Consider the following 25,242-nt stretch of genomic DNA (forward strand, 5'->3'; position numbering starts at 1 on the left):
TAGACTTAGCGGAAAAGATGGATACAACTGATATATTCATACAGCTTAAAATCATAAGGGATTCATAACTTATCTCATGCAATCTGTTAAGAGATTCACTAGTCACAGAATTTTATCTACTTACTTCTACTGCGCATCATAATTTGGGTTTAACTAAAGCATATCTTTCAGAAATGAAATCCATCCCTATCTAAAGATTTTAAGAAGTGGAGTCACTACCTTTATTCCTGAAGATTAATCAGAAGGTAAGGCAAGGTAGCAATTTAGGGCACTTTTACACATGCTCCAGGGGTGGGGGAGAGGGGTGCTTTAATTAGAGCAGCCACTCTAATTAAAGTGCCACAGCATCTCATGTATCAGCATCCCCATGCTTCAAAATGGCAGCAGGGGCACTTGAACCATAGCTCATTCAATATGCTTTAGTTAAGTGCCCCTGCTGCCATTCTGAAGCATGGGGACACTGATACACAAGACGTGGAAGGCTGCTGGAGCACAATAACTACCATGCTCCAGCACACTCGTTTAACTGAGTCTGTTCCAATGCTCGGTAATTACAGCATGTCTAAGCAGCCTCAATGCTCATGTACAGGCACCCTTAGGGACTAACTGCTTTAGAGAGGGATAGGTTTTTGTAGGTGACCACCTTCATAGCATCTTTAAATTGGTTAGTCTCTAAGGTGCTATCCTGCCCTAACTTCTACCTGACTTCAAACTAACACAGCTAACTACCTACTCTTTCCAAGGATTAATTCTCTTCACTGTGAAAACTTTACTTCTTTGAAATTGCCTAGCTTTAGTGCCCAGCTATTGGCTCTGGTTTATGTATTTCTCAGCTGTATTAAAAAGCCCTAGTACTTGCTCTCTAGAAAGGTACTTGCTTAACAATAAAATATAATATTGGTGTATTCTGATGTCTCAATAAATTCAGTCATTATGAATCTGTCTGTCATCAATACGCAAACACTGTTGATTTGCATGGATATTAGTGGTAAGCATAATAATATTCAAAACACTATGAAAGAAATGTGATCTGCTTTGAGTCCAGAAACACAGGAAACTACTGTCCAAGATTCTAGTTCTTCATATTTAATCTAAGATTGTTCTCATTTATATTGGTGAAAATCAAGAGTATTTTCTATGTAATTACACAATAGCAATACAAGGTCAGAATCAATTGTCTTTAAGATGTAGGCTGAATTTACACCCTGGCAACATAGAATGCCTAATTATTTTTGCCTCAGAGGCTTAAGACAATTTTAAAATATTAATAAATTTTAAGTAGCAAAGCATGTAAGTCTTACCATTAGATGATCATTAACAATCATTAGCTCAATGTATTTTGTTTCCTTCTCAACTTTATGTGGAATCCGACGAACCTGCAGAAACATTAACGTTCAATTTCTGTTTAAATCTTTATGGAAAACACATCTCAATTTGTTACAGCAGGAAGGATAATTTATTCCCTTTATTCTGGTCTCAGGTATAAATCATACTACTACGCTTCCATCATTTCACTTATTTTATTCCAGAATCTAACATTACAAAAATAATTGTGTGTTCACATTGTTGTTCTGCCTGTCTATGCTTGTAAACCACACATTGACACACTTTAATTCCAAAATTAGTCTAGAGAGTTTTTGGAGGGCTAGTGGAAGAATGATAGGTATTTTCTTTAAAAGTGGTAAGTGTTCCCTGCCCGATCTCCTCCAGAGCTTAATAAACACTTAAAAAGCAAACAAGAACTCCTAGATTTTTTTAAAATCCTAAACAGCAACTGAATTTTTAGAAACAGTTTGCTATCAGTTAGGAGATTACAACACTGATATAAAGAGAAAGCAGTTCTTAGCTAGAAAAGCACTTAAAAGGCTGTATTATCTGTTCAAATTCTAAATCAATCATTACTTCACAGTCAATTTAGTGCCTCATTTCCTTCCAGTTTACAGATATTCACAGCTGTGTTGTCCTTATTTTCTCTGGTTTTCCCACAAGGATTATTATGTTATGATTGCTGCTATAGCTCTACAGCTACTGCATGCTGTTTATGAAAAAGCAGCAAATCCCTTTAGTGCTATCTGGTATAGAGTGATGTTCACAAAAAATCATTTATGTGTCAATTTCTTTTATTGCCTGTTTACTTTCAAGGTGATAAATATGTGTTTGCCACTTCTTTTAGCCTTTAGTCTTATGTTTAGTTCAGAGATCAGGAGACAATTGTGCACTTTTCCAAGTGAACGCAGCGCTCTTGAAATGCTGCTTCCTCCTCCTCCTCAGTTTCCCCCACTTTTCAGCCGTCTCCAAAAAGCCTCTAGCAGAGGTGGATCAAGATGGGAGTGCAGTGACACCCCTGTTTCAGGCAATGACATGGGAGCAGCAGCTGATGCCTTTTTTAAATCCCTGAATCAGATTCCCCTCTTCAAGAATTCAAGATTCAAGAATTCCCCCCTTCCCTTTCCCTCAGTGGCATGTCCCCTTCCTTCCTCTCCCTTTACTTCCTTCCACTGCCCACCACTGCCGCTGTCCCTGGAGGGACGTCCCACTGAGCACAAAGAGTAATGGAGGGAGAGCGGGATATCTTACTTGATTTGGAGACTTAAAAGAAATCCTCATCTGATGTTCCTGTGGTGTGGTTTGCCCATCCAGGGGTAGAAAGGGGCTAGGAGTGAGGGTGCAACCATCCCTGAAATGTTGGTTACTGCTCCTGCACCCCTTTTACAAAATCCTGCATTTGCCCATGGATGCTACTGAAATTCCTTCCCTCCCTTGACTATTTGTTTATTTATATCTCATATCTCAAAATGACAGAAACAATAGGATTTCATCTTCAGAGTCATTCAATAGCTGTAAGCCAATCCTAACAGTATAAATTAGTATATCAGCTCATACCTGTCTTCTACTCCTTTTGTGTCTTGACTTTACAACAAACTTCTGTGATGTAGTGTTCATTTGCTTGAATTCTACATGGAAAGCACAATGAGAAAAGTCTTTAGTTTTACAAAAAAAAGTATATCATTTCACTTGGCATGTTTTTTTCATATTTAAATTAGATAACAACTGTACTTTTTGAATATTTATCTAGACTGCGGACAATGTTACAGCTGCTTTCCTAACAACAGAGTATGAATAAAAAGTCTACTATTAATAACAAAGTTTTGTTAAAACAATCATTATGTGGGTATCATACCATAGAAGGCGTAATTGGTGTTCTAAGACTAAGACTCCAGTTATTGAAATTGTAATTTTGTATGGTGCTATCATGAAATTAATCATATTTTCATTAATTCAGCAATCAGTTCACCCCACTCTTAAACTGTCTGCATATATTACCATGAAAAGGAAACAAAGTGAACACATGCTCTGAGAGTCATTTTTTTCACAGAATGACATGGTAGGATTGAGCTAAACCTTTGGGATACTGACAATATCCACAACAAATTTAATATTCCCTTAAATTAATTCTACCTTGTCAGCAACTTTGAAAATCTCTCATCAGAAACACTGAGTAGCTTATTCTTTAGCCATATTTCATTTTACTTGCTGGTCACAAGTAAAATGTGTAATCCACACAATGCACAATCCATACAATCATACCTCCTACTGTACTACATGTAAATGGCAGGAGATGTGATTGTGGGATTCCAAGTCAGATCCCATCTAGGGTGACCACCCATCCCTAACTGGGTGGGATAGACCCAGTACCAGGATGCATGACTCTGAGACAGTATTTCTCCCAGATTCACAGTATTGTGCAGGGATTGGGAAACGGTTAGTTTCCCCTTGCAGGCTGGCAGTGTTCCAAGGCAGGGGCTCCTTGGAGCTGCCAGGAGTGGGATGCAGGGGACGTCACGAGCATGTGTGAGCCCACATACATGCACGTGGCTAGGAATACAGCCGGACACTGTGGAGATCAGCTCCCTGAAGGTAGATCCATGGAAGGAAGGGAGTACTGGGGGAGGGCAGATCATGGGGAATGCTGGGACTAGGGGGGCAGTACACACAACCACGGGAGGCCTCAAATGCCTCTACACAAATGCTCATAGCATGGGAAACAAGCAGGAGGAACTCGCCCTCCTGATGGCTGACACCAGCCCTGACATAGTGGGGATCACGGAAACGTGGTGGGACTCTACGCATGACTGGGTGGTGAATGTCAAGAGCTATAGGTTGTACAGGAGGGACAGGATAGGAAGGAGAGGTGGGGGCATGGCACTCTATACCAAGGAGGAATACACATCCTCGTTAATTAGCAAGGTGTCGGAGGAGGGGCACTCTGAGGTGCTTTGGGTTAGAGTACAAGGCAGTCGAGGGGTGAGAGATTTAACAGTGGGGGTCTACTACAGACCTCCCAACCAGGGAGAAGAGCTTGACCAGGAATTCTTAGGTCAGCTCACAGAGGTAGTGAAGGCTAAAGATGTGGTAGTCATGGGGGACCTGAACTTCCTGAATATCTGCTCGGAGGAGCAGTCAGCCAGGTCTGACAACTCACATAGGTTCTTAGACAGAGTGCAGAACCTCCATCTAACCCAGGAGGTGCACAGCCCCACCAGGGGGGATGCCTTGTTGGATCTAGTGCTGGGCACGGGTGATGACCTGGTGAGGGGGCTGCGGGTGCTCAACCACCTGGGCGACAGCGATCATTGCTTGCTGGACTTTACCATCCAGCGCAAGGTGGCAAGGGCATGCAGTAAGGCAGCAGCCCTAGACTTTAGAAGGGCAAACTTCAGTGAGCTAAGGAGGATAGTTGAGGATGTGCTGAGGTCCCAAAGAGGAGGGGAGCCAGATGTCCAAGGAGAGTGGTCGCTCCTTAAGGGGGTGATCCTCCAAGCACAGAGGAAGGTAATCCAAATGAGGATCAAAGGGAGCAGGAGAGCACACAAGCCTCCATGGCTCACCAAAAGCATCTGGGAATACCTTCTTGCTAAAAAGGAGGCGTATACCCAATGGAAGGAAGGGGTCATCACCAGGGATGACTATTCTGCAGTCGCTCGGGGTTGTAGGGGGGCAGTTAGGAAGGCCAAGGCAAAGATGGAATTAGGACTAGCTTCTCAGATTAAGGACAATAAGAAGTCCTTTTTTAAATAAATAGGGGGCAAAAAGAAGGTCCCGGGTAACGTGGGGCCCTTGCAGGATGCATTGGGAAATTTGGTTGTCACATCAGACGACAAAGCTAACATGTTTAACGATTTCTTTGCCTCTGTCTTCCTAAGTAGGGACCAGAAAAGCCACCTCCCTGCTGGGCCCCCCTCGGGCCCCAGGGGAGGCACACCTGGGCCAAAGGTTAGCGTGGAACTAGTTAGGGGGCTTCTGGAGGGGCTGGACGTGTTTAAGTCAGCCGGCCCGGACGATCTCCACCCTAGAGTCCTTAAGGAATTGGCCGAGGTCATTGCAGGACCCCTGGCACGGCTCTATGAGCACTCATGGTGCTCTGGTGTGGTCCCAGAGGACTAGAAGAGGGCCAGCATGGTTCCCATCTTCAAAAAGGGGAGGAAGGAGGACCCAGGAAACTATAGGCCAGTCAGTCTTACCTTGATCCTAGGCAAGCTGTTTGAGAAAATTATGCTGGCACACATCCATGAGGGGCCAGCTGGGGACTGCATGTTTAGGGGCAACCAACACGGGTTCATCAGTGGCAGGTCCTGTCAGACCAACCTGGTGGCCTTCCATGATCAGGTTACCAGATCATTAGATGCGGGGGTAGCAGTGGACATAGTCTTCCTGGACTTCCAGAAGGCATTCAACACTGTCTCTCACCCCGTTCTCATTAAGAAACTGGGGGACTGTGGGGTCGATGCCCACACAGTCAATTGGGTCGCCAACTGGCTGGAAGGCTGCACCCAGAGGGTGGTAGCGGATGGGTCATTCTCAACCTGGAAGGACATGGGCAGTGGGGTTCCGCAGGGCTCGGTCCTCGGGCCCGCACTGTTCAACATCTTCATCAGTGATTTGGACGAGGGGGTAAAAAGCACCATGTTCAAATTTGCTGATGACACTAAGATGTGGGGGGATGTGGGCACACTAGAAGGTAGCATCAGGCTTCAATCAGACCTAGACAGGCTACAAGGGTGGGCGGATGTGAATAGGATGGGATTCAACACAGACAAGTGCAAGGTGATGCACCTGGGGAGGAACAACCAGCACCATACCTACAGGTTGGGGAACTCCCCTCTTGTCAGCATGGAGGCGGAAAAGGATCTTGGAGTCATAATTGAAGTCAGGAAGGCCAACCGTACCTTGTCATGCATCCACAGATGCATCTCCAGCAGGTCCAAAGAGATGATCCTCCCCCTCTATGCGGCACTGGTCAGGCCGCAACTGGAGTACTGCATCCAGTTCTGGGTGCTGCACTTCAAGAGGGATGTGGACAGCATCGAGAGGGTCCAGAGGAGGGCCACTCACATGATCAGGGGACAGCAGGGCAGGCCCTATGAGGAGAGGCTATGGGACCTGAACCTGTTCAGCCTCCAAAAGAAAAGGCTGAGGGGGGATCTAGTGGCCTGCGATAAACTAGTCAGGGGGGACCAGCAGGCACTGGGGGAGTCAGTGTTCCCCCGTCCACTGCCAGGAGTGACCAGGAATAACAGTCACAAGCTGGCAGAGGGTAGGTTTAAGGTAGATATCAGGAGGCGCTACTTCACTGTCAGGGCGGCTAGGATTTGGAACCAACTTCCAAGAGAGGTGGTCCTGGCTCCTACCCTGGGGGGTTTTAAGAGGAGGTTGGATGAACATCTTGCTGGGGTTGTTTGACCCCAGTATTGTTTCCTGCGATGGTGGTGGGTCGGACTAGATGATCTGCTCAGGTCCCTTCCGACCCTAGAAACTATGAAACTATAAGCCCCCATGGTGAGGGAGGGAGTGGGGCAGGGGGTGGGGGTACTGCCCAGCCGGGTTGGGGCATGGGGCCCAGGCCAGGGAGTGGGACAGAGCCATGGGCAGCTCGTCCATGGAGGGGCGATTCCCCACCACTGCACACACCCCCCAGGGGGCATAGGGGCATATGTGACCCCCCAGATTTATGCATGGGGCAGGGGCAGATGTGGGCTGGTCACTGCATGCTCAAGGCTCCCTGCCCTGGCTTCCTCCCGTTAGCCCCACACTGGCCACACTGCCATGGCAATGTGCCCCCTGCCTGACCAGCAGCAGCAGGGGTGGTCACAGTATGGAGTTGTGCCCTCACTCCTGCCAGGCAGGCAGGGGGCACACAGCCAGCACAGGGCTACCAGGAAAAGGCAGCAAGGTGGGGAGCCCTGAGCCTGCAGTGGGCAGCCTGCATCTGCCCTTGCCCCACTCAGCTCTGCTCCGGTTGTGGGGACCCTGTCAGCTGAGAGAGCTTCCAGCTGTGAGGACATGTGCTCCCATGGCTAGTCGCCAGCCTCAGCTGGGAACTTCCAGGCATGAAGGTGCATACACACCTAAAGGCTTGGCGGCACCAAAATGACTAGCACCATGAATGAAAGCAACCTGGGGGTAATAATAGACCACAGCATGAATATGGGCTAGCAGTGTGATGCTGTTGCCAGCAGGGCAAATAATACTCTGGCATGCATTAATCAGTGCATCTCCAGCAAAACCAAGGAGGTAATTCTTCTGCTCTACTCAGCACGGATGAGACCCCAACTGAAGTACTGCATCCAGTTCTGGGCACCACATTTTAACAAGGACGTGGACAAGCTTGAGAGAGTCCAAAGAAGAGCCACCCTTATTATCAGAGTCTTAAAAGGCAGGCCATATGAGGAAAGGCTGAGAGATCTGGGACTCTTCAACCTGAGGAAAAGGCGGCTGAGAGGGGACTTGGTAGCAGCTTACCACTACACTAAAGAAGCAACTGTTCACCAGGGCACCCAAGGGGAAAAGCAGGAGTAATGGGCACAAACTCCTGGAAGATCAATTCAGGCTCAACATTAGGAAAAACTTCTTCACGGTCAGGGTGTCCAGAGTGTGGAATAAGCTCTTTCCAGAGGTGGTGCAGTCACCTACCCTCGAAACCTTCAAGAGGAGACTCGAGAGTCACTTTGCTGAGGTCACCTGACCCCCCCAGTTATCTTTCCTGTTTGGTGCAGGGGGCTGGACCCGATAATCTTCCAAGGTGCCTTCCGGCCTTACAATCTATATAGGCACCCACTGCTGAGGCTCCAAACAGCTGATGGGGCTCCCAGCCGCAGGGCACAGTCTACATATGCAAATTAAACCTGGATAGGTACCAGCTATAAAGTTATTACACATTACCAGCAATAACTTTATAGTTGGTTGAAACATTTAAGGCACCATAGTTAATTCGCACAATTAACTAGGTAATTCCAGAATGCATGTAACACATAGAGAAAGTCATGAGATGATGAGGAGACTAGCATGAACTAAACAGGAGACAACATTAGTCCTCATCATTTTTAATTTCCCACCTGAATTTTTCCTTCTTTCATTTTAGATTTATCATTCCTTGTTCCAATATTTTTTATATAAACAGAGGCTTTTTCTTGCATTAATAGGTCTCAAATTAATTTATTTTCTTATGTCCTTAAACACCTTTCTTTGAGGCTACAGGTATTTAATTCCAGCAATCTCTCATCTAATACTATGTCCTCTTTAATAGTCTAGCTTCCCTTCTCTGCATTTGTTCCAACTTTTGAATATCCTTTTAGTTATCAGTAGCTGAAATCTTCTTTCAGGTTTTCAATTTGGTCTTAATGTGACTGAGAGGAATAATATTATGGCTAGGGTTGTGCAAAGCAAGGCACTTTCAATTCAAATAATCTTTGCCCCCAATTTGGCTTTGTAATGCAATCATAAGACATTTGGTTGCACATCTAGTCTTAAACATCTCTCACATTTCCACTTCTGGTGATTCTGCATATGCGGTGCATGAAACATAGCATTTCTGCACATGAATCAAACACCAGGCTGAAAAGATAATGTAGCTTAAGAAACTGAAAGGACTACAATCGCTGCAATGTAACAAGGATGACCATACAAATTGCTTCTGACAATAAAAATCATAAGATCAAAATACAGATGACTGGCCTATTTCACCCAAACAGTGGAGATTACACCACATTTTTGTGAAAAAATGTCATACATATTTCTCTCCCACTGGGATTGAACAAAACATAATCACCAGGACTAGATATAAAATAACACTATCTCATGATAGTTCATGAACTAGGAGCCAAGATTGCAAATACTTACCTAGGTTACTTCACTGCTATAAGTAACTCCTTTAAACTAAATGGTTTTACTCATGTGACTAAAGTTAGTCACATATAAGGGTCATGTTCATAGAGTCAGGTTCTTTTTCTTTATTCTATTTGTTCTCTTTCAGTTTGTCTTACAGAAGAGCAAATATATTTGAAGATATTTAGCTGCGATATTATAACTCAAATTCTAAGCATAGCATATTCTGCCAGGAGAGAATAAAAGGGACAGGATCGTCTTTAAAAATATTGTTAGCTAACATGTGATATGGTGGCCACTGAGAGGTAGCCCCTAGTCAATCTCTAGAGCTCACAATGAATGAAAACTAACAGTTTTGAAATGTATAGGTCTGTACTGGGGGGGCACAGTTGTATTTTTTGATATTTTCACTGTACCCAATTGTCTATTCAATCTAAGCATTGATGCCATGTTACCAAAGCATATTTCAGAATTTGTATTTATAATTATAAATTTATATAAATATTGAACTAATTTCAATGTTTATATTCTGATGAAAAAACCAGTGGTAATAGTACATTTTTAACAATAAAATAACAATGATCATTTATATAGCAATTTCTTCAGCCATGGCACACAAAAGAGTGCTATAGCTGGCCTTACCACAGCCACCTTATTTCCCACAAGAAAGAGCAGGTACCCATTTGAGTGCAGGTGATCTTCAGCATGAGCCTAGAGCACAGTTTGAACTCATACCCCTTGAACTGTACCAAGACATATTACGCACCTCTCTGCCACCATTCAAACGACTAAATCAGTTTTTGGGGCACCTTGAGTTATCCCTGAAGCTTTCCTCTTCAAAGTTATAACCCTCCATATTCAGCAAAATCTGACAGATTCACACTGTAGCATGGAGTATCTGCAGGTCATCACACACTGCAGTATATTTTATTTGCAAACTATATATATATATATATATTAATTTCCATGGAACAGAAGAAAATAAAAAGCTATGCTGCCAATACCATAATAGAATACTGTAAGCTTCTATTAGTACTGATATGAAGTTAGCTTATTACTGCCAGCATAAAAGGCTCTTGATATATCAATGCACATTCACAATGTAGCTATGACTGAAAATCTTAGCTGAGGAAGAGAACTCAAAAAGGATGAGAACAAAATCCTGACCTTAAGGATAAAACTTCTCAGGGCATGTAAGTTTCACAAATGAGATCAATAAGAAGAAGAGAAATACTAGTGATATAAAGAACATGGCAATATGCTTTTTTTTCATATAATATCCATCCTAATTATAGGACAGGATTAGACAAATAGTCCAGCTACAGTAATTTTAAAAAGACAAAAAGTCAGAAATATTGTATACTTCTAACTGCAAATGTACTATACCAGGTAAAGGAAATAAGGACAGAAAAGCTCATGTTCTGGTCCATAAGAACTTTGCTATTGATTTTAATGGGACCAGAATTTTACCCTTAAATGGTTCATTGGTGCTGTCCACAGATGCATATCAGGCAATGGAAGTTACACATACATATTTATTATATATTATTGATTAAAACAAAAATCAACATAAACAACAGAGAATGAAAAAATTTTGGGGTGTTCTGTGAAAATAAAATTGGTAACTATTTATATTCCACCCTATCCAGAAAGGCTCAGGGAAGCTTACAATAAAAGACAAACAACCACAAAATAAGAAACAACAATAGACTCCCCCAAATGACAACCCAAAACTTTATAACTCCACCCCACGACATCCACCTCTGCTTCCCTGCCTATCACTCAGGACAGCAAGCCTTCCAGCCCAACCTAACTCTTTTACAATTGTTAAATCTTTCATCTGAAATTCAGGGCAGGTGTTCAACATTGCGTGTGAATGAAGAAGGGGCAGACAGAGAGTTTAACAGAATCTATAACATGTTATCCAATTCTCTTGCTTTAATTTGTTTATATGTGAGATCCTAAAGTACCATAAGCAGGCATGAGACTAGTGTCATATTCATGCCAAAGTATGTGTATACAAATGCTATTTTCATTCATATTCCACAAGCTGATCAATTGGCAACCCTTCCCTATCTCAGATTGCATACATGGGGGTTTTGGTGGTAAAGCCAGCAATGTTCGAGTTTTGATGACAAAAGTCAGCAAAATATAACCAAATCAAGATTTTTGTGAAAATGTCACAGGTGGCAAGTCTTATGTGACACTTTCTTTGAAGGTAACAGGTTGCTGCTTGCAAAAAATTGCTTCTCAAAATCATAAAAAAATCAAAATTAATATTTATTTTTCCCCAAATACGTAAAAAAAACAATGCTTCCCACAAGGAAATCCCTTTGCCCAGAGGACACCCAAGTCTAATTCCAATATGCCTCATGCTCTAGTAACCCCTTTAGAAAGACTCCTTTCAAACTCAGCAGTCACCCTATCTTTGGCTATGTTAGAGGGCATCCTGGCAAACAGATCCCACACAGAAGTGTATGCCATTACTTGGCCTCATATTGGATATGCTGTTTGGTTTATAAAGCCATTTTGCATCTTTCCTCACAACTGAAGAGAGTAACCTCTGATGCATGTGTATAGTCAGTTTCATAATGAATTTTCAACTGAGTTCTGAGCTAGTTATTCCCCTTACAGTGTACTAGTCAACAGTACATAAGCAAATCTACCAAGGACACATTTTATTTAGAAAAAAAACTTCTACAAAGTAGATTTTATGGGAACTTAATCATTACAGCCTGTGGTGGAAGTTCACTGGTGCTATGAATATTGCAGCTTCTCCCACAAATCAATGAGCAAAAGAACACTGCCCTCCAGAGCCACGACTCATCCATGTCTATGGAAAATTCAGCACAAGAAGGCCCCAGTCTTTATACCTTCTGTATCTCAATATTGTAGAACACCAACACTGGACATTTTTTTTCTTTAAGAAACAAGCAGGGTGGGGCAGATCTGATTTATCTAGGATGCACTGCATGTAGTAGGAAATTATATTTGCAAACCAATATACACTTGACAATGTTTGTATGCCTTATTAAATTCTCAGCTTCAATTTAGAATTTCATTAAAAAAACATTATTTTTTAAACATTACCTAACTCTTTACATAATACAAAGTGTTTATGGAGATACATGTGTACTAAAAGTTAACCCTTCCATTTTCAGTATCCGTTACTAAGCAAGTAAACCTCAAAACATGCAAACCTTGTTGTATGTGCCAGTTATAGAGATGAAAACTGAGGCATAGACATTAAGAACCAGAACTTGGATAAAACTTAGAAGGTTCTGCACCTTGACACACGCAAGGACCAGCAGATTACTCCTCTCTAATGGTTGAGGAAACCAAAGATCATCAATATCTAGCAAATGGGAATTATTTTCAATAGCCTTTAGACTGCAAAGCATCTGCTTTATGTATAATAGCATAAACATAGTCCATACTTAAAAGACTTTATTAAAAATTCAGTGATACAAAAGTTCAGGTGCAGTTTGATTTGCTATTTTTTCTTCCAAACCTTTTTAGTTGAACAAAAAAGAAGAATCAAGTAAATGAAAAGATTAACTACATGAAATATGATTAACAAATTTGGTATTAAACTAAGACAAGACAAAAAAGAAGAGGTTATTTTTTAAAAATCATACCTGCTGGTAGGTTATCCAAAGGAAATTCAAATAGCTTTGATTTATAAACAGAGTGGAAGTCTTCCTGAAAGAGCAAACAGACAGTTGCATTGAACCAGAATAAAATAATCCATGCCATGAGTATTAGGAAGAGCATCCAAAAAGGATGACAGGTACCAAGGTCATGTGTTGCTGAAGTAATGAAAAACTACAAGCTACTAGACCTCAGGGATCTTTTTTCATGCTACAGATCCTTCTCTTACCCATCCCAATTAAGATGTGATCATTAATGTCCTGATTAAGCATGCATTGATTTTTAAGCATGTGAGTAGCCCAGGGGTGGGGAAAATATGGCCTGCAGAGGGGATTTGTCCAGCCCACAGCGGGTCCTTTGGTCCCGCCTGGCCCAGTCGCCGCCTGGCCATGGCACGTTCTGCCATCCTCTGTGCATAAGGTGGGGCTGGAACAGCTCCGCAGCTGGACTGCCTTTCTAGGCAGCCCAGGCAATGGTGTCTCCTTCTGGCTGCCACCATCACTGGCCCCAAGCCCCATGGTATTGACGGGAACCTGCGTGTGGAACCCTGACCTGGCATGCCTCATGCCTGCTCCGGACTCACCCATCCAGGCTCAGCAGTGGCAGCAGTGCTGCGCAGAAACTGTTGCTTGGCACAGGGAAAAAGCAGCCCCTGCCCCTCACCGTTGCCGGGCAGTTCTTGGTGCAGGTGCCTGGAGCCCGTGCCGGACTGCCCTGTGTTACTGCCTCCCAGGTTGCCCTGAGGCTGCTCCACGCTGTCACTGCTGCTGCACTGGGCAGCCCAGAGTGGGCACTGATGTGGGCAGCCCAGCATAGTGCAGGATCCAGTTGGCTGCACCATGAACTGCCCAGCAGTGGTGGGAGGGGGGCTGCTTTTCCCCATGCTGAGCAACAGTTTCTACCCAGCACCACTACAGGTGAGCCTGGATGGGCAAGTCCAGAGCAGGCACGGGGTGTGCTGTGCCAAATCAAGGCTGCATGTGCAGGTCCCCGCTGGTACTGTGGGGTTTCTGAGCAGTGCAGAACAGGCATGGGGTGCTCTGGGGGCTTTGCGCTGTTGGCAGTGGCAAGGAGGTACCACAGGGCATGAGAGCTTTGGATTGTTTCAGGGTGGGAGCAGGGGCTGACCAGTTCATGGGGACACAAAAGGGGGCTCCCATGCATACCCCATCATACTCTCAAACCTTCCCACACAAGCCCCACAATCGCACCCTCTCCCACACACAATCACACACCCCACAAACACTGCACACTCCCACACCCTTCTTCACACACCCCCAAAAACAGCCCCCCATATACATATCTGTGCATCTCTAGGGAAGCCCTACTCACTTGCACATGCACTCACCCCACCACACACATGCACCCACACACACACACAGCCACCCTCCCCCTCCACACACCCATCAGCCCCCCACAAACCCCATACCCATCCACACATTCCCACCCACCCACATTCACTCATGCCCCACACCCTCCCCCACACTCCACACATCCAACACACACACCCACAGCCCCTGAAAAAAAACATACCCCCCACACTTCCAGTAATATAAAAGAGTAAGACTTCATAGAATCATAGAATCACAGAAGTAGGGTCAGAAGGGACCTTGTAGATCTTCAAGTCCGACCCCCAGCCTGGGCAGGAGAAAAGACTGGACTCAAATGAGTGCAGCCAGATAGTCATCAAGACTCTTCTTAAAGATCCCCAGGGTAGGAGCCAGCACCACTTCCCTAGGAAGTTGGTTCCAGCTCCTAGCAGCCCTAACTGTGAAGTAGTTCTTGCGGATGTCTAATCTAAATCTACTTTCTAATAATTTGTGTTCATTGTTCCTTGTCATGCCAGGGGGTGCTAGGGGAAACAGTGTCTCCCCTAAACCCTTCTGGTCCCCCCTAGAGAGTTTATAGATGGTGACCAGGTCCCCCCTTAGCCTTCTCTTGTGAAGGCTGAACAGGTTCAGGTCCCACAGTCTTTCAATGTAGGGTCTGCCCTGTAGTCCCTGGATCATGCGGGTGGCTCTCCTCTGGTCCCTTTCAATGTTGTCCACATCCCTCCTGAAATGGGGCACACAGAACTGGACACAGTACTCCAGCTGTGGCCTGACCAGCATCGCATAGAGGGGGAGGATCACCTCCCTGGCTCTACTTGAGATGCACCTGTGGATGCATGACAAGGTCCAGTTAGCCCTGCCAACCGTGACCTCGCATTGTCGGCCCATGTTCATCTTGTAGTCAATAATGACTCCAAGATCCCTTTCTGCCTCCGTGCTCTCAAGAAGGGAGTTTCCCATTCTATAAGTGTGCTGCTGGTTTCTACTGCCTAAGTGCAGCACCCTGCACTTGTCAGTATTGAAACGCATCCTGTTTATGTCAGCCCACTCCTGTAACCTATCCAGGTCTTGTTGCAGTCTTTCCCTCCCTACTAGCATGTTCACCTCACCCCAAATTTTGGTAACATCAGCGAATTTAAACAGGTTGCATTTCACCCCGTTGTCCAAATCGCTGATGAAGAAATTGAACAGCGTAGGCCCCAGGACTGAGCCCTGGGGGACTCCGCTGCCCACTTCCCCCCAGGTCGAATATGACCTGTCCACCACCACCCTCTTGAGTACGACCCTTGAGCCAATCTGCAATCCATCTGACTGTGTAGGCATCAATGCCACAGTCGCCTAGTTTTTAATGAGAATGGGGTGGGAGACGGTGTCAAAGGCCTTGCTGAAGTCTAGAAAGACTATGTCCACAGCAACACCTGCATCCATTGCCTTTGTAACCTGATCATAAAAACAATCAGGTTGGTCTGACATGACCTGCCCCTAATGAAACCGTGCTGGTTGCCCTTGACCATCATCCCTGATGATTTTGCGCTATTATGCAATCTCCTCTCTATATACACAATGCAAACACACACAAATCAGAACAATAATATTTTTAAAAATAAAATTAAAATATGTTATTGTGGATGTTTGATTTTTAGTATATAATTTTTTTTCCGGCTCCAAAATAGCAAACCCCCTTCCTAAAAGGAGTACTGCCGGGGGCAAGGGAAGGGACTTCCAGTGGCACAGGTCAAGGTTAGGAGGCAGGACGTCCGGCTCCAAGATGGTGACCAGGGGGCAGGGTGCTTATCCAGGGGCAAGGCCATCGTTGCAGCTCTCAACAGCTCACCAAAACTCATTAGGTGGCCCTCCAGCTGAAATAATTGCCCAGCCCTGGAGCAGCTCCACTGATATCAATGGGCCTACCTTATATACTTAAAGTTAAGCATGTGCTTAAAGTACTTTGCTGGATTGGGCCAACATTATAAAGCTGACCAATATGAATGCAGTTGGAGTAAAGTAGATATGTATGTGCATGTTTTTAATAAATCTACAGCTCTAGACATAATGAATTTCCCATCATTAATGAACCATCTTTAAACTGACCAGAAGGATGCTGGGGATTGGACTGGATGGCCTCCATAGGTCCCTTCTGGCCCTGCTTCTTTATGATTCTATAATTCTAAGGCACATATTTTGATTTACTAACCAACTGTGAGAAACAACTTCTGTAAGCCTGTTTCTGCTCTCTTGAGAGAGTACTTAGGATACTCAGAACACATATTACCTAATCTTTACACACGTAGGACACTATGTGACTACCTTCTAGGAATGGATAAGGACTCTAGCTGTACTGGGTCACAAAGCAAAAAGTGCGGGGAAATCTTGTATTTTCTACCTCTCTTGTGCTCTGGAATGTTTGTATTCAATAAACATTTTTTAATGAATTTTTGTATCTTTTTTGTCCCTATAATCAGTACATCTGATTCTGACCATGCCTAGGGTTAACTGAAGTTCTACTTACCTTTGATGTGTAGTTTTCATCTGGCTCAATAAGGTAAGTATGATTCCCATCATAGAACATTCCACTGTTAAAATCAGGAAATTTAAACATTGATTTTAAAATATTTCTAAAAAATTAAAACAATTTAAGCAGCTTGTGTTATGGTTGAGAAACTGAGAAATAACCAAAAAAAAAAAATGTAAAGGCATTTTGGGGATTTGTTTCTGAGTCCATATGCTAGTTTTGTTACTTGATAACCATATTTTCCCATTTCAAAATGGTAATTTCTGTCATCCTGAAAGACCCACACAAGAACTGCAGGACCTCTTCACGACCTTTCTAAACACAGAATGAAGTTCTCTCCCTGATAGAGAATACACCTTTCTTTGAAAACTATCTAGGAGGCTTGTCTCTTCATGTATGTCAGGAGTACAAATATACCTTTGTCATGCCCATATCAAGCTTATTAAGCTGAAATGACCCTCAGATTTTAACTTCTTAGGTGCCATAATTCTACCTACAGGACTGCCACATAATAATTACCAATTTTTAGCATGCCCTTAACAGTAGAAATGACTGTGAATCAAAGTGAATATAAACTAAGTGCTGCCAAATGCACAAGGTAAAGGAAACAAGTTCTTCTCCCCTATGAAGCTAATACACTTATTCAAGTTTTTTATGGGGAAAATATATAAAATATCATATCATGAAGTTTCTGCACCAATCCACACATCAGATATGAAAGCACCCCCTCTCTTCTGTGACTGTTTCGAGCCTGGCCTCCACCAAAGTGTGAGGGCACACCCCGAGGGCTACGCGTTGTGCTATTCCACAGGAAGACAAAACCTGCTACTAAACAATCTGGGGTAAACTGCAAAGGAATCTCTAGTCTTTTTCAGAAGTGAGCAACGTAGCCTCAGATCATTTAGGAAAAGGATTTTCCATGTATTTCAAATACTCAGAAAGCTTTCATGTACCCTAATGGTACTCCTCATTATATATACAGGTAATCTCTTTCAGACAAGTACAGCTGCTTTAAGGGCATCCACTATAGACATGACACACTGCTGTATACCCTGAAAAATCTGCTGTTGTGCATGCTCAGTAACCAATATGTTTCACATGAATGGGCACCAATATTCAAAGCTCCCAAGTGATGACACTCAGCTCAGTTCTAAATACAGGGAGCAATACAAGCTTTAAAGTATCACGGTAAATGAAGACATCCTCCCATAGTTAAATTGTATTGTTATGCATGACTGTTAACATGTAAATACATAGCAGAAATGAAATCTAACCCTATCCAGAGATCTTAAGCATACATACATCCTACTGAAGTCACCTGATATAGAAAATGTTAATCAACAGCATATTTAAAAAGTACATTTCTTACCCCTCCTCCATTCTTATGTTTACCTAAATCTGCCTTTCTTGCAATTTTGCCATATAGCAGCATATTGTGTGTTTCTGAAAGTAAGTTGAGTCAGCATTTCTTTTCTAAAATGTTCCTTTCAATGGTTTTAAATATGGCTATAAATATGAGCTGCATATTCAAACTTGGCACACACTAAACCACCTCAGCCAGGAGCTCAGCCAGGGAGCAAGGTGTTTTTGTAGGGCAAAAAGGACACTGATTTTTAAAACATTTCTATAGAAAAGTGTTGTATCTTTTTTGTCCCTATAATCAGCACATCTCATTCTGACCATACCCAATTGAGTAATAAAATGATGTAATTTAATTCCCATTTTTAAAGGCCCATAACTTCATGTGAAACTTTTAATGCTTTGCAGATTTTCATTAACATATTATACATTTGCCTAAATGGTGTATTTCAGATATATGTCTTAACAGAATTAGCACAGATTAACATATATAGACAAGTGGGTAAAAACACACATTTTATGGAATATTGTTTGGAAACACATCCCACACACCAAAATTAAGCAATGCTTCCATACATTATTTGACATAAGTATAATCTTCACGACTGACCTAAGCCTCAATGTTCAAAGACAAAACTTGCATTTCTCTAAAGAGCCTTGTATTAAGATTTTTTCACACACCAGTCTTGATCTCTGATCGAACCACTCTTTAATAATGACAATAACATACCATTAGCAGCCCATTTTTTAATATTTTACCATATAAAACTCTCAAAATATTTATTTGAAACAGTTAATTTCTGTTTAATTCAATTTGGTCATAAAATTGCTATTTTTAAATTGACCACCAGTGGGCAGCAACATCATAATCCAGCAAGATTACCAATTGGATATTTGTACCATAGGCCATAAAATCCTTCCTTTAAATCAGGCCTAGCCCTGGCATGTCTATAATTATTCTGATATAGGCCTTCATTTTCCAAAAAATATGTAACAGTTTTCAAACCAAAATCATAATCCTAACTAGGTGCACTGTACAATGGACTCCTATATATACAGAAACACTGATTTCACACGAGGGAAGAGGAATTTGCTGGACTGTGGCTTAAGAATACACATGAATATTTAAAATGCTATAATATTATTAAAAAAAACATTTTTCCATAAACTGGGATGTGCTATTAAGCATCCAGGTGCCTTTTGTTGTCCATCACATAGAGAAAACACAAATCTCCTTTAAAAAAACCTATGATAAAAGAAATGCATTATGGAGAATATGCATTAAGCTTATACTGTTAAAAGATGCCTATATTTTTCCATATTTCTATATTCTCAGATTACCAAGACAGACAGACAGACAAACAGACTCTTACATCATTTGACTGCAATAAGAGAAACAAAACGAAAATAGTGATGTACTTCACACCCATTTCCATGGGTTTTTGAACAATTGTAAGAAAAAGAAACCCAACAGGGAGCAAGCAAAGATAAATGGACAAAAGTAATCCTAACAACATGCGTGACTTTTTCAAAAGGCTATGTTTTGCTTTTGAATCTCTGTATTACCTAACTGTTGCTACTGTACATCCAAAACAAGTAAACAAAAAAAAAAAGAAATCTTGGTTAATTTGGTGTTAAGATTGTAAAATTGTATCTCTAATTGATAGAATCACTGAAAAAGAAAAAAAATAAATGAGTATGAGAATTCTCTCATTCAGCTCTGCTACCTTCTTAATTTAACTGATCAGAGACGGACACCTCTAAAACTACTACAGACATAAACACCTATAGAAATCACAAGATAAGGTTATATAAACAATTCTGACACCAGTCTCACATCTGACCTATACCCATCACATCAATAATACAACTGCTGCTGCTAGGGTCCTGGGTGATGGCTGAAGAAAAGGAAAATGCTTGCATTAACACTTGCCTGGACAAAGAGTACAGAGCTTGTTCCATTAAACGCATCTTTTCCAGTGTTATTCCTCCCAAGTCTACTCAAGAACAGCTCCAGCCCTACAGTCTTCACTAACTGATAACAATCTCTAGTTTCCTCTGCAACAGACAGACACTGGTTGGAGCTATTAAGATGTATTCACTAGCATGAATCTGAAGTACTTATTAGGCATCTGAGCTCCACTGAGGAAAATCACAATGTAAGAGCTAACTGTGATGATGATGCAGCATCATAGCATCTGAGCTTAACACAACTCTAAAAAACACTGCATTCTCAACCAGGGTCCTGGAACCTGCCAGCCTATTCGACATAATTCACATCATACATTCTATGAAAGATTATTCACTGTTGATCTTAGCTGCTTGTATATTTATCTGCTTTAAGACCCCTCAGTAAAAGACTAGAAGTGAGGCTCAAAAATGAAATAAACAAAAAAAAATGGGGGGGAGAGAAGTAACAACTTGTTATCACCTTGATCATGTAATTGCTTTAGAATGCACAGACTTAATACCTGAAGAACCAAAGAAAGGGCATAAAGAAACACTTACAATCTCTTTTCCCTTTTCTGCCTAGGTCCCCAGGAATTTACCAGCAGTTTGGATCTACAATCCAAGACCTAATGTTTCATTGTTAATGGAAGTCTTGAAGTTAACACCCTGAACTACAAATGCACTAATATGCTATGGCTCCTAGGTTGAGCTGTTCCTCATTCCTAAATCTTGATTTCAAAGAAGATAAAATAATGAAATCAGATGATTAGTGCAACGATACCAAACTTTAAAAAAATCAACAAATTTAACTGAAACAATATGAAATCTGATACTATATTTCAAAATGTCATACAGAAATTAAAAAATGGTTGGAGATGAAAAATAATCATATCAGTGAAGATCCCCATCGTATAAAAGTCCTGCCCTTTGGCAAAACTGGAGGGAAAAGAGCAGCTTATAGTACTGTTTTTAAATGTGGCTATTTGTAGACTGTTGCCACAGCCTCAGTATTGGAGCTTCAGAGAATCTGTAATTCCTAATGAAATCAAGAAAGGTGGTGGTTACTTAGTTCCTCTGAAAATCTGATCTTTAAAACAGGTCCAAAAGCATACTAAAAATCCCCAATAGTTTATCTCAGTGAGATCCTCAGATGGAAAGTGCTATTAAATGCAACATTATGGTACTTACTATTAAAATGATGCAAAATTTAATTTACTGTCTAGGGTCTCATCTTATCATTCAGATTTACAGACAATTTGTCATATATCTTAAGCACCAGCTCTGCAGGTAAATCTCTATGGCTAGTGTCTTTGTGAATGAAAGGCAAGCAAAAACACAAATCACTGACATAGTTTTCTTTTATAAAACAAGTCATGATAAAGCAGACATATCACGCTACTTACCACAGTAAATAGAAAAGAACAAAATATCTTTTTAAGTGGTTAAACACAAAAATGGTATTCAAGCAACACGTGTGTGTGTGCATGTGTAATATATGTATATTATGCATATACATATATGCACATCTCATTAAAAGAATAACTTGGGAAAACTTACTGAAGTCCATGGCATGTTGACAAAGCAACAAACGATTCAGGATTTCCTCGAATTTGGCCCTGGTAATAGCAATGCTCTCCTCCCTGCAATTGAAAACAGAGAATATGAAACTACTGTGTCCTAGAGCATCACATGCATGTCATGGTATTGCAGTGATTATGTTGCCAAGCCTGTCATCTTGGTGCCTAAAGTTCATTGTCACTGAGCATCAAGAGAAAGGAAAACTGCTGCAGAAAAAGAAAAACAGAAAACAATTAAAAAAGAATGAGTCATAAACATATCTAGTGTGCTGAACTGAAAGGAAACTAAGTGTATAATCAAATGAGAAAGGAGAGCAATGAAACATAATACTTGCCCTTTCCTTCTCGTAAATAATGAACACAGATGAACAAATAGGAGCTGAATCCTACTGCTGTTACTCAACAAAATACCCACTGAAGTCAGTGAAAATCAGAACTGGGTCCCTAAACCAAGCTAAAACTCTACCCCCACTAGAATTAATCATTATTATTAATTCATATTAATTATTAATTTATTAATTATTAACGTAGTAACTATTAATTATTAACTTAAAAGTTAACTAATTAACTTACCCAGCTCTGTTCTATGTCAGCTAAATCCTCCTGCTTCAGCAGAGGGGTCTTGCCATGGCTCTTAAAACTATAATACTTAACTACATATGGACATACTCATTTTTGGTGACAATAAGGGGCTCCCACCCCTATACAACTATACATGGGAATATTTATGAGCATTTATCACAGGGGAATGCATAATAACTTTTCATTTTCACAACCAGGCAATGACTTGAGTGAAAGTTTGAGGAAAAGCTGAAAGTCATTAACATGTCAAATTAAATGCACTCAGATTCTACCCTGCAAAACATTGTTTCATAAACAATAAACTCAGTGAAGATAGAAAACATTAGTAGCTTTTATATATCTTGGAAAGGAACTCTCCCTTGGTTTGGTTTTCTTTTTTTTTATGGGATCATCCAAATTGAAATTATTTTTTTAAAAGACTAATGATCTGAGATGGCTCAGTTTTCTGGGGAGCTGACTTAAGATGCCTTACAGGAACCTGTTTTCGAGAACACTGGAGCACTTTTTAGAAATAAAGCCAATCTCAGGCTGGGCATATAAAATCGTTAGTCCACTGCAGAAATCTTCTCCTTAATATTTTATTGCCTTACTCAAAGACCTGATATCATGATATAGACCGGGGTGGGCAATTATTTCAGGTGGAGGGCCGCTTACCCAGTTTTGGCAGGCTGTCGAGGGCCATGTGGGTAGCCACACCCCTTGACAGGTGCCCCGCCCCCTGGTCACCATCTTGGGACCAATGTCCCAATGTCTTTGGTCCCAAGACATTGGTCCCATGTCCAGGGCCTGCACCAGTGGGGCCAAAGCAGGGCACAGGCTGGCACGGGTCTGTGGAGCTGGGCTGGGCTGCACCAGCAGGGAGAGGCGAGAGCTGGCCCGGCTCCATAGAGCCCCTGGCAGCCAGGACCCTGCGCTCCTGCCACCCTGCTCTGGGCCCTGCCGGCACTGGCCCCGGGACACAGGTGCAGGCCCTGTGCTCCCACTGGCTCCAGCACCTGCTCACTCCCAGTGCTCCCCAGCCCCACAGTACAGATAGGGGGCAGTGCACAGCCCTGACCCCCTGCTCTCCAGCAGGGAAGAAGCTGGTGCTGAGCGAAGTGAAGGGCCACTTTTCCCCACGCTTGGCACCAGCTTGTAACCTGGCTCTGGCCTCGGCTGTCAGGGCTGTGAACAGCAGCAGCAGCTGCAGCCCCCCCATGTTCTGCGCCAGGCAGTCTTGGCTGCTACTCCCTGCCCAGAGTGCGCACTGGGCAGCCCACAGATGGCAGTGGCAAATACGGCCCAGCACTGCAAGCAGGGGGGCCGCAGCTGCTGTTGCCACACGCAGCCCTGATGGGCAAGCCTGTAGCCGTGCAGGGCTCAGGCTGGCAGTAGAGCCAGGTTACAAGGTGGTGCTGAGTGCAGGGGGGGGGAAGTGGCTCCTCACCCGCCCCGTGGCCAGCACCCCGCACTGCAGCCGCTCGCAGCCCACCTGGGACTGCCCATGCCTGCTCAGGACAGCCCCATGTGGGCTGTGAGCAGCTGCGGCACGGAGCATCAGCCACAGGGTGGGGAGAGGCCACTTTCCTCCATGCCAGGAAGGAGCAGGGAAAGAGCCCGGGGAAAAGTTGAGCATGGGCAGGGAAAAGCAGTCCTTCCCCCGGCCCGTGGCCGGCGCTCCCTGTTGCAGCCACTTGCAGCCTGTCTGGAGTAGGCCCTGGCAGCCCCACGCAGGTTGTGAGCAGCTGCAGCACAGGGCACCAGACATGGGGTGGGCAAGGGGCCACTTTCCCCGCACCACGCTTAGCTTTTCCCTGGGCTCCTTCCCTGCCAGGGTTCTCCCCTGCCCTTCCCCCCAACCTTCCCACTTACCTGAGGTTCTGGCACGGGACAGCCATGTGGCCCCAGGCCAGAAGACCCTCCTGGGGCTTCTGGCTGGGGGGGTGGGGCCAGGCGGGCCCTGCTGTTGTGGGAGCCCACCAGGCTTCCCCTGGACTCGATGATTTCCCGAGGTCCCTTCCAGCCCTAATGTCTATGAAATCTATGGGTCCTGCTGCCCTTGGTTTCTGTCATTTTTGACAGGAACCAAGGCCAGAGACATACAAATTTTCTCAATTTTTTAAGGGCCTGTGGTCCGGATAGAATGGCCTTGCGGGCTGGATCTGGCCTGTGGACTGTATTTTGCCTACCCCAGTATAGACCTTAAAACAGTCTGTACCATATATTTGAAGGTAGGCCTTGTCACGCTCCGGCTGGGTTCTGCCAGCTTTGCCCAGCAACAGGTGCCACCAACCACTCTCCTCGCGATCTGGGAAAGCCCTGCATGGCCCCTGGCCATGTGTTGGGAAACCCCGTCTGCATGGCCCCTGGCCATGTGCTGGGGAAGCCCCATCCCCTGTGACCAATGGGGGGCTTAAAAATGGGGCTTGTCATCTGGCCTATAAAGACTGGGGCGGAATTTTCCACCCAGCAGAGCAGGGAGAGCAGAGCAGCGTGCAGACACCAGAGCATCCATCCCTCGCTCAACTAGCTAGACCAGAAGCCGGAGCTTCCACCTCTCAGTGGGTAGCCCTGGCCAGCTTCCCACAGCATCTCTGATTTCCGAAGTAACAGGTTTGCAGGCCAGTTCGATTTAATCTCAGATGATCCACCGATTTATTGTTTTCGCCCTTACCCAACCCGAGATTCGATTTTTCGTCCCTCACCCGAACCGGGATGGATCGATTTGCTTTAATCATTTTGGATCCCTCAATTGTCTGTCGTTTGTTCGTCCCTCTCCCGAGCCGGGATGGGACAGGCAGCCACATTCAACACCGGGTGGTGTGTAAATAAGCGGATCCCCGATTCTTTTTGTTTTCGTTATATCCATCCCTTATTAGGACTGGGACTAAACTAAGTGTAACTGCCTGCACAGCCACATCTGCATCAGTGGAGCGCATGTAAGAAAGGGACTAAATAAAAGAAAATATCTTGGAACTGCTGCAAGTCCGCCTCTCCCTCTCACTACTTAACATCAGGGGATAGACCCCACCGGGGCTATAGCCACAGCCTGGCTCGTGCCCTGCACAGGCCTCAGTTTCTAGGATGGTTACTGCTGTAGAACTACTTAATATGTAATTAGATAGATTGAAGACTTGCT

The 25,242-nt window shown here is 43.5% G+C and overlaps 1 protein-coding gene across 18 annotated transcripts in view; it reads right to left on the minus strand.

Annotated features, from left to right (window-relative positions):
• Nucleotides 1-25,242, minus strand: part of ADAM22 (ADAM metallopeptidase domain 22) — a 228,739-nt gene that overhangs the window by 80,682 nt on the left and 122,815 nt on the right. For all 18 annotated transcript variants that reach the window (XM_090047147.1, XM_090047165.1, XM_090047164.1 and 15 more), the window contains 5 exons: nt 21,523-21,605; nt 16,654-16,717; nt 12,801-12,864; nt 2,884-2,954; nt 1,302-1,376 (listed from right to left, as the gene is read on the minus strand). In XM_090047147.1, the coding sequence (XP_089903273.1) occupies nt 1,302-1,376; nt 2,884-2,954; nt 12,801-12,864; nt 16,654-16,717; nt 21,523-21,605 (357 nt within the window). The remainder of the gene's footprint in view (nt 1-1,301; nt 1,377-2,883; nt 2,955-12,800; nt 12,865-16,653; nt 16,718-21,522; nt 21,606-25,242) is intronic.

This window comes from Crocodylus siamensis, chromosome 5, assembly GCF_052110815.1.
Source record: "Crocodylus siamensis isolate JL-2025a chromosome 5, ASM5211081v1, whole genome shotgun sequence".
Lineage (NCBI taxonomy): Eukaryota > Metazoa > Chordata > Crocodylia > Crocodylidae > Crocodylus > Crocodylus siamensis.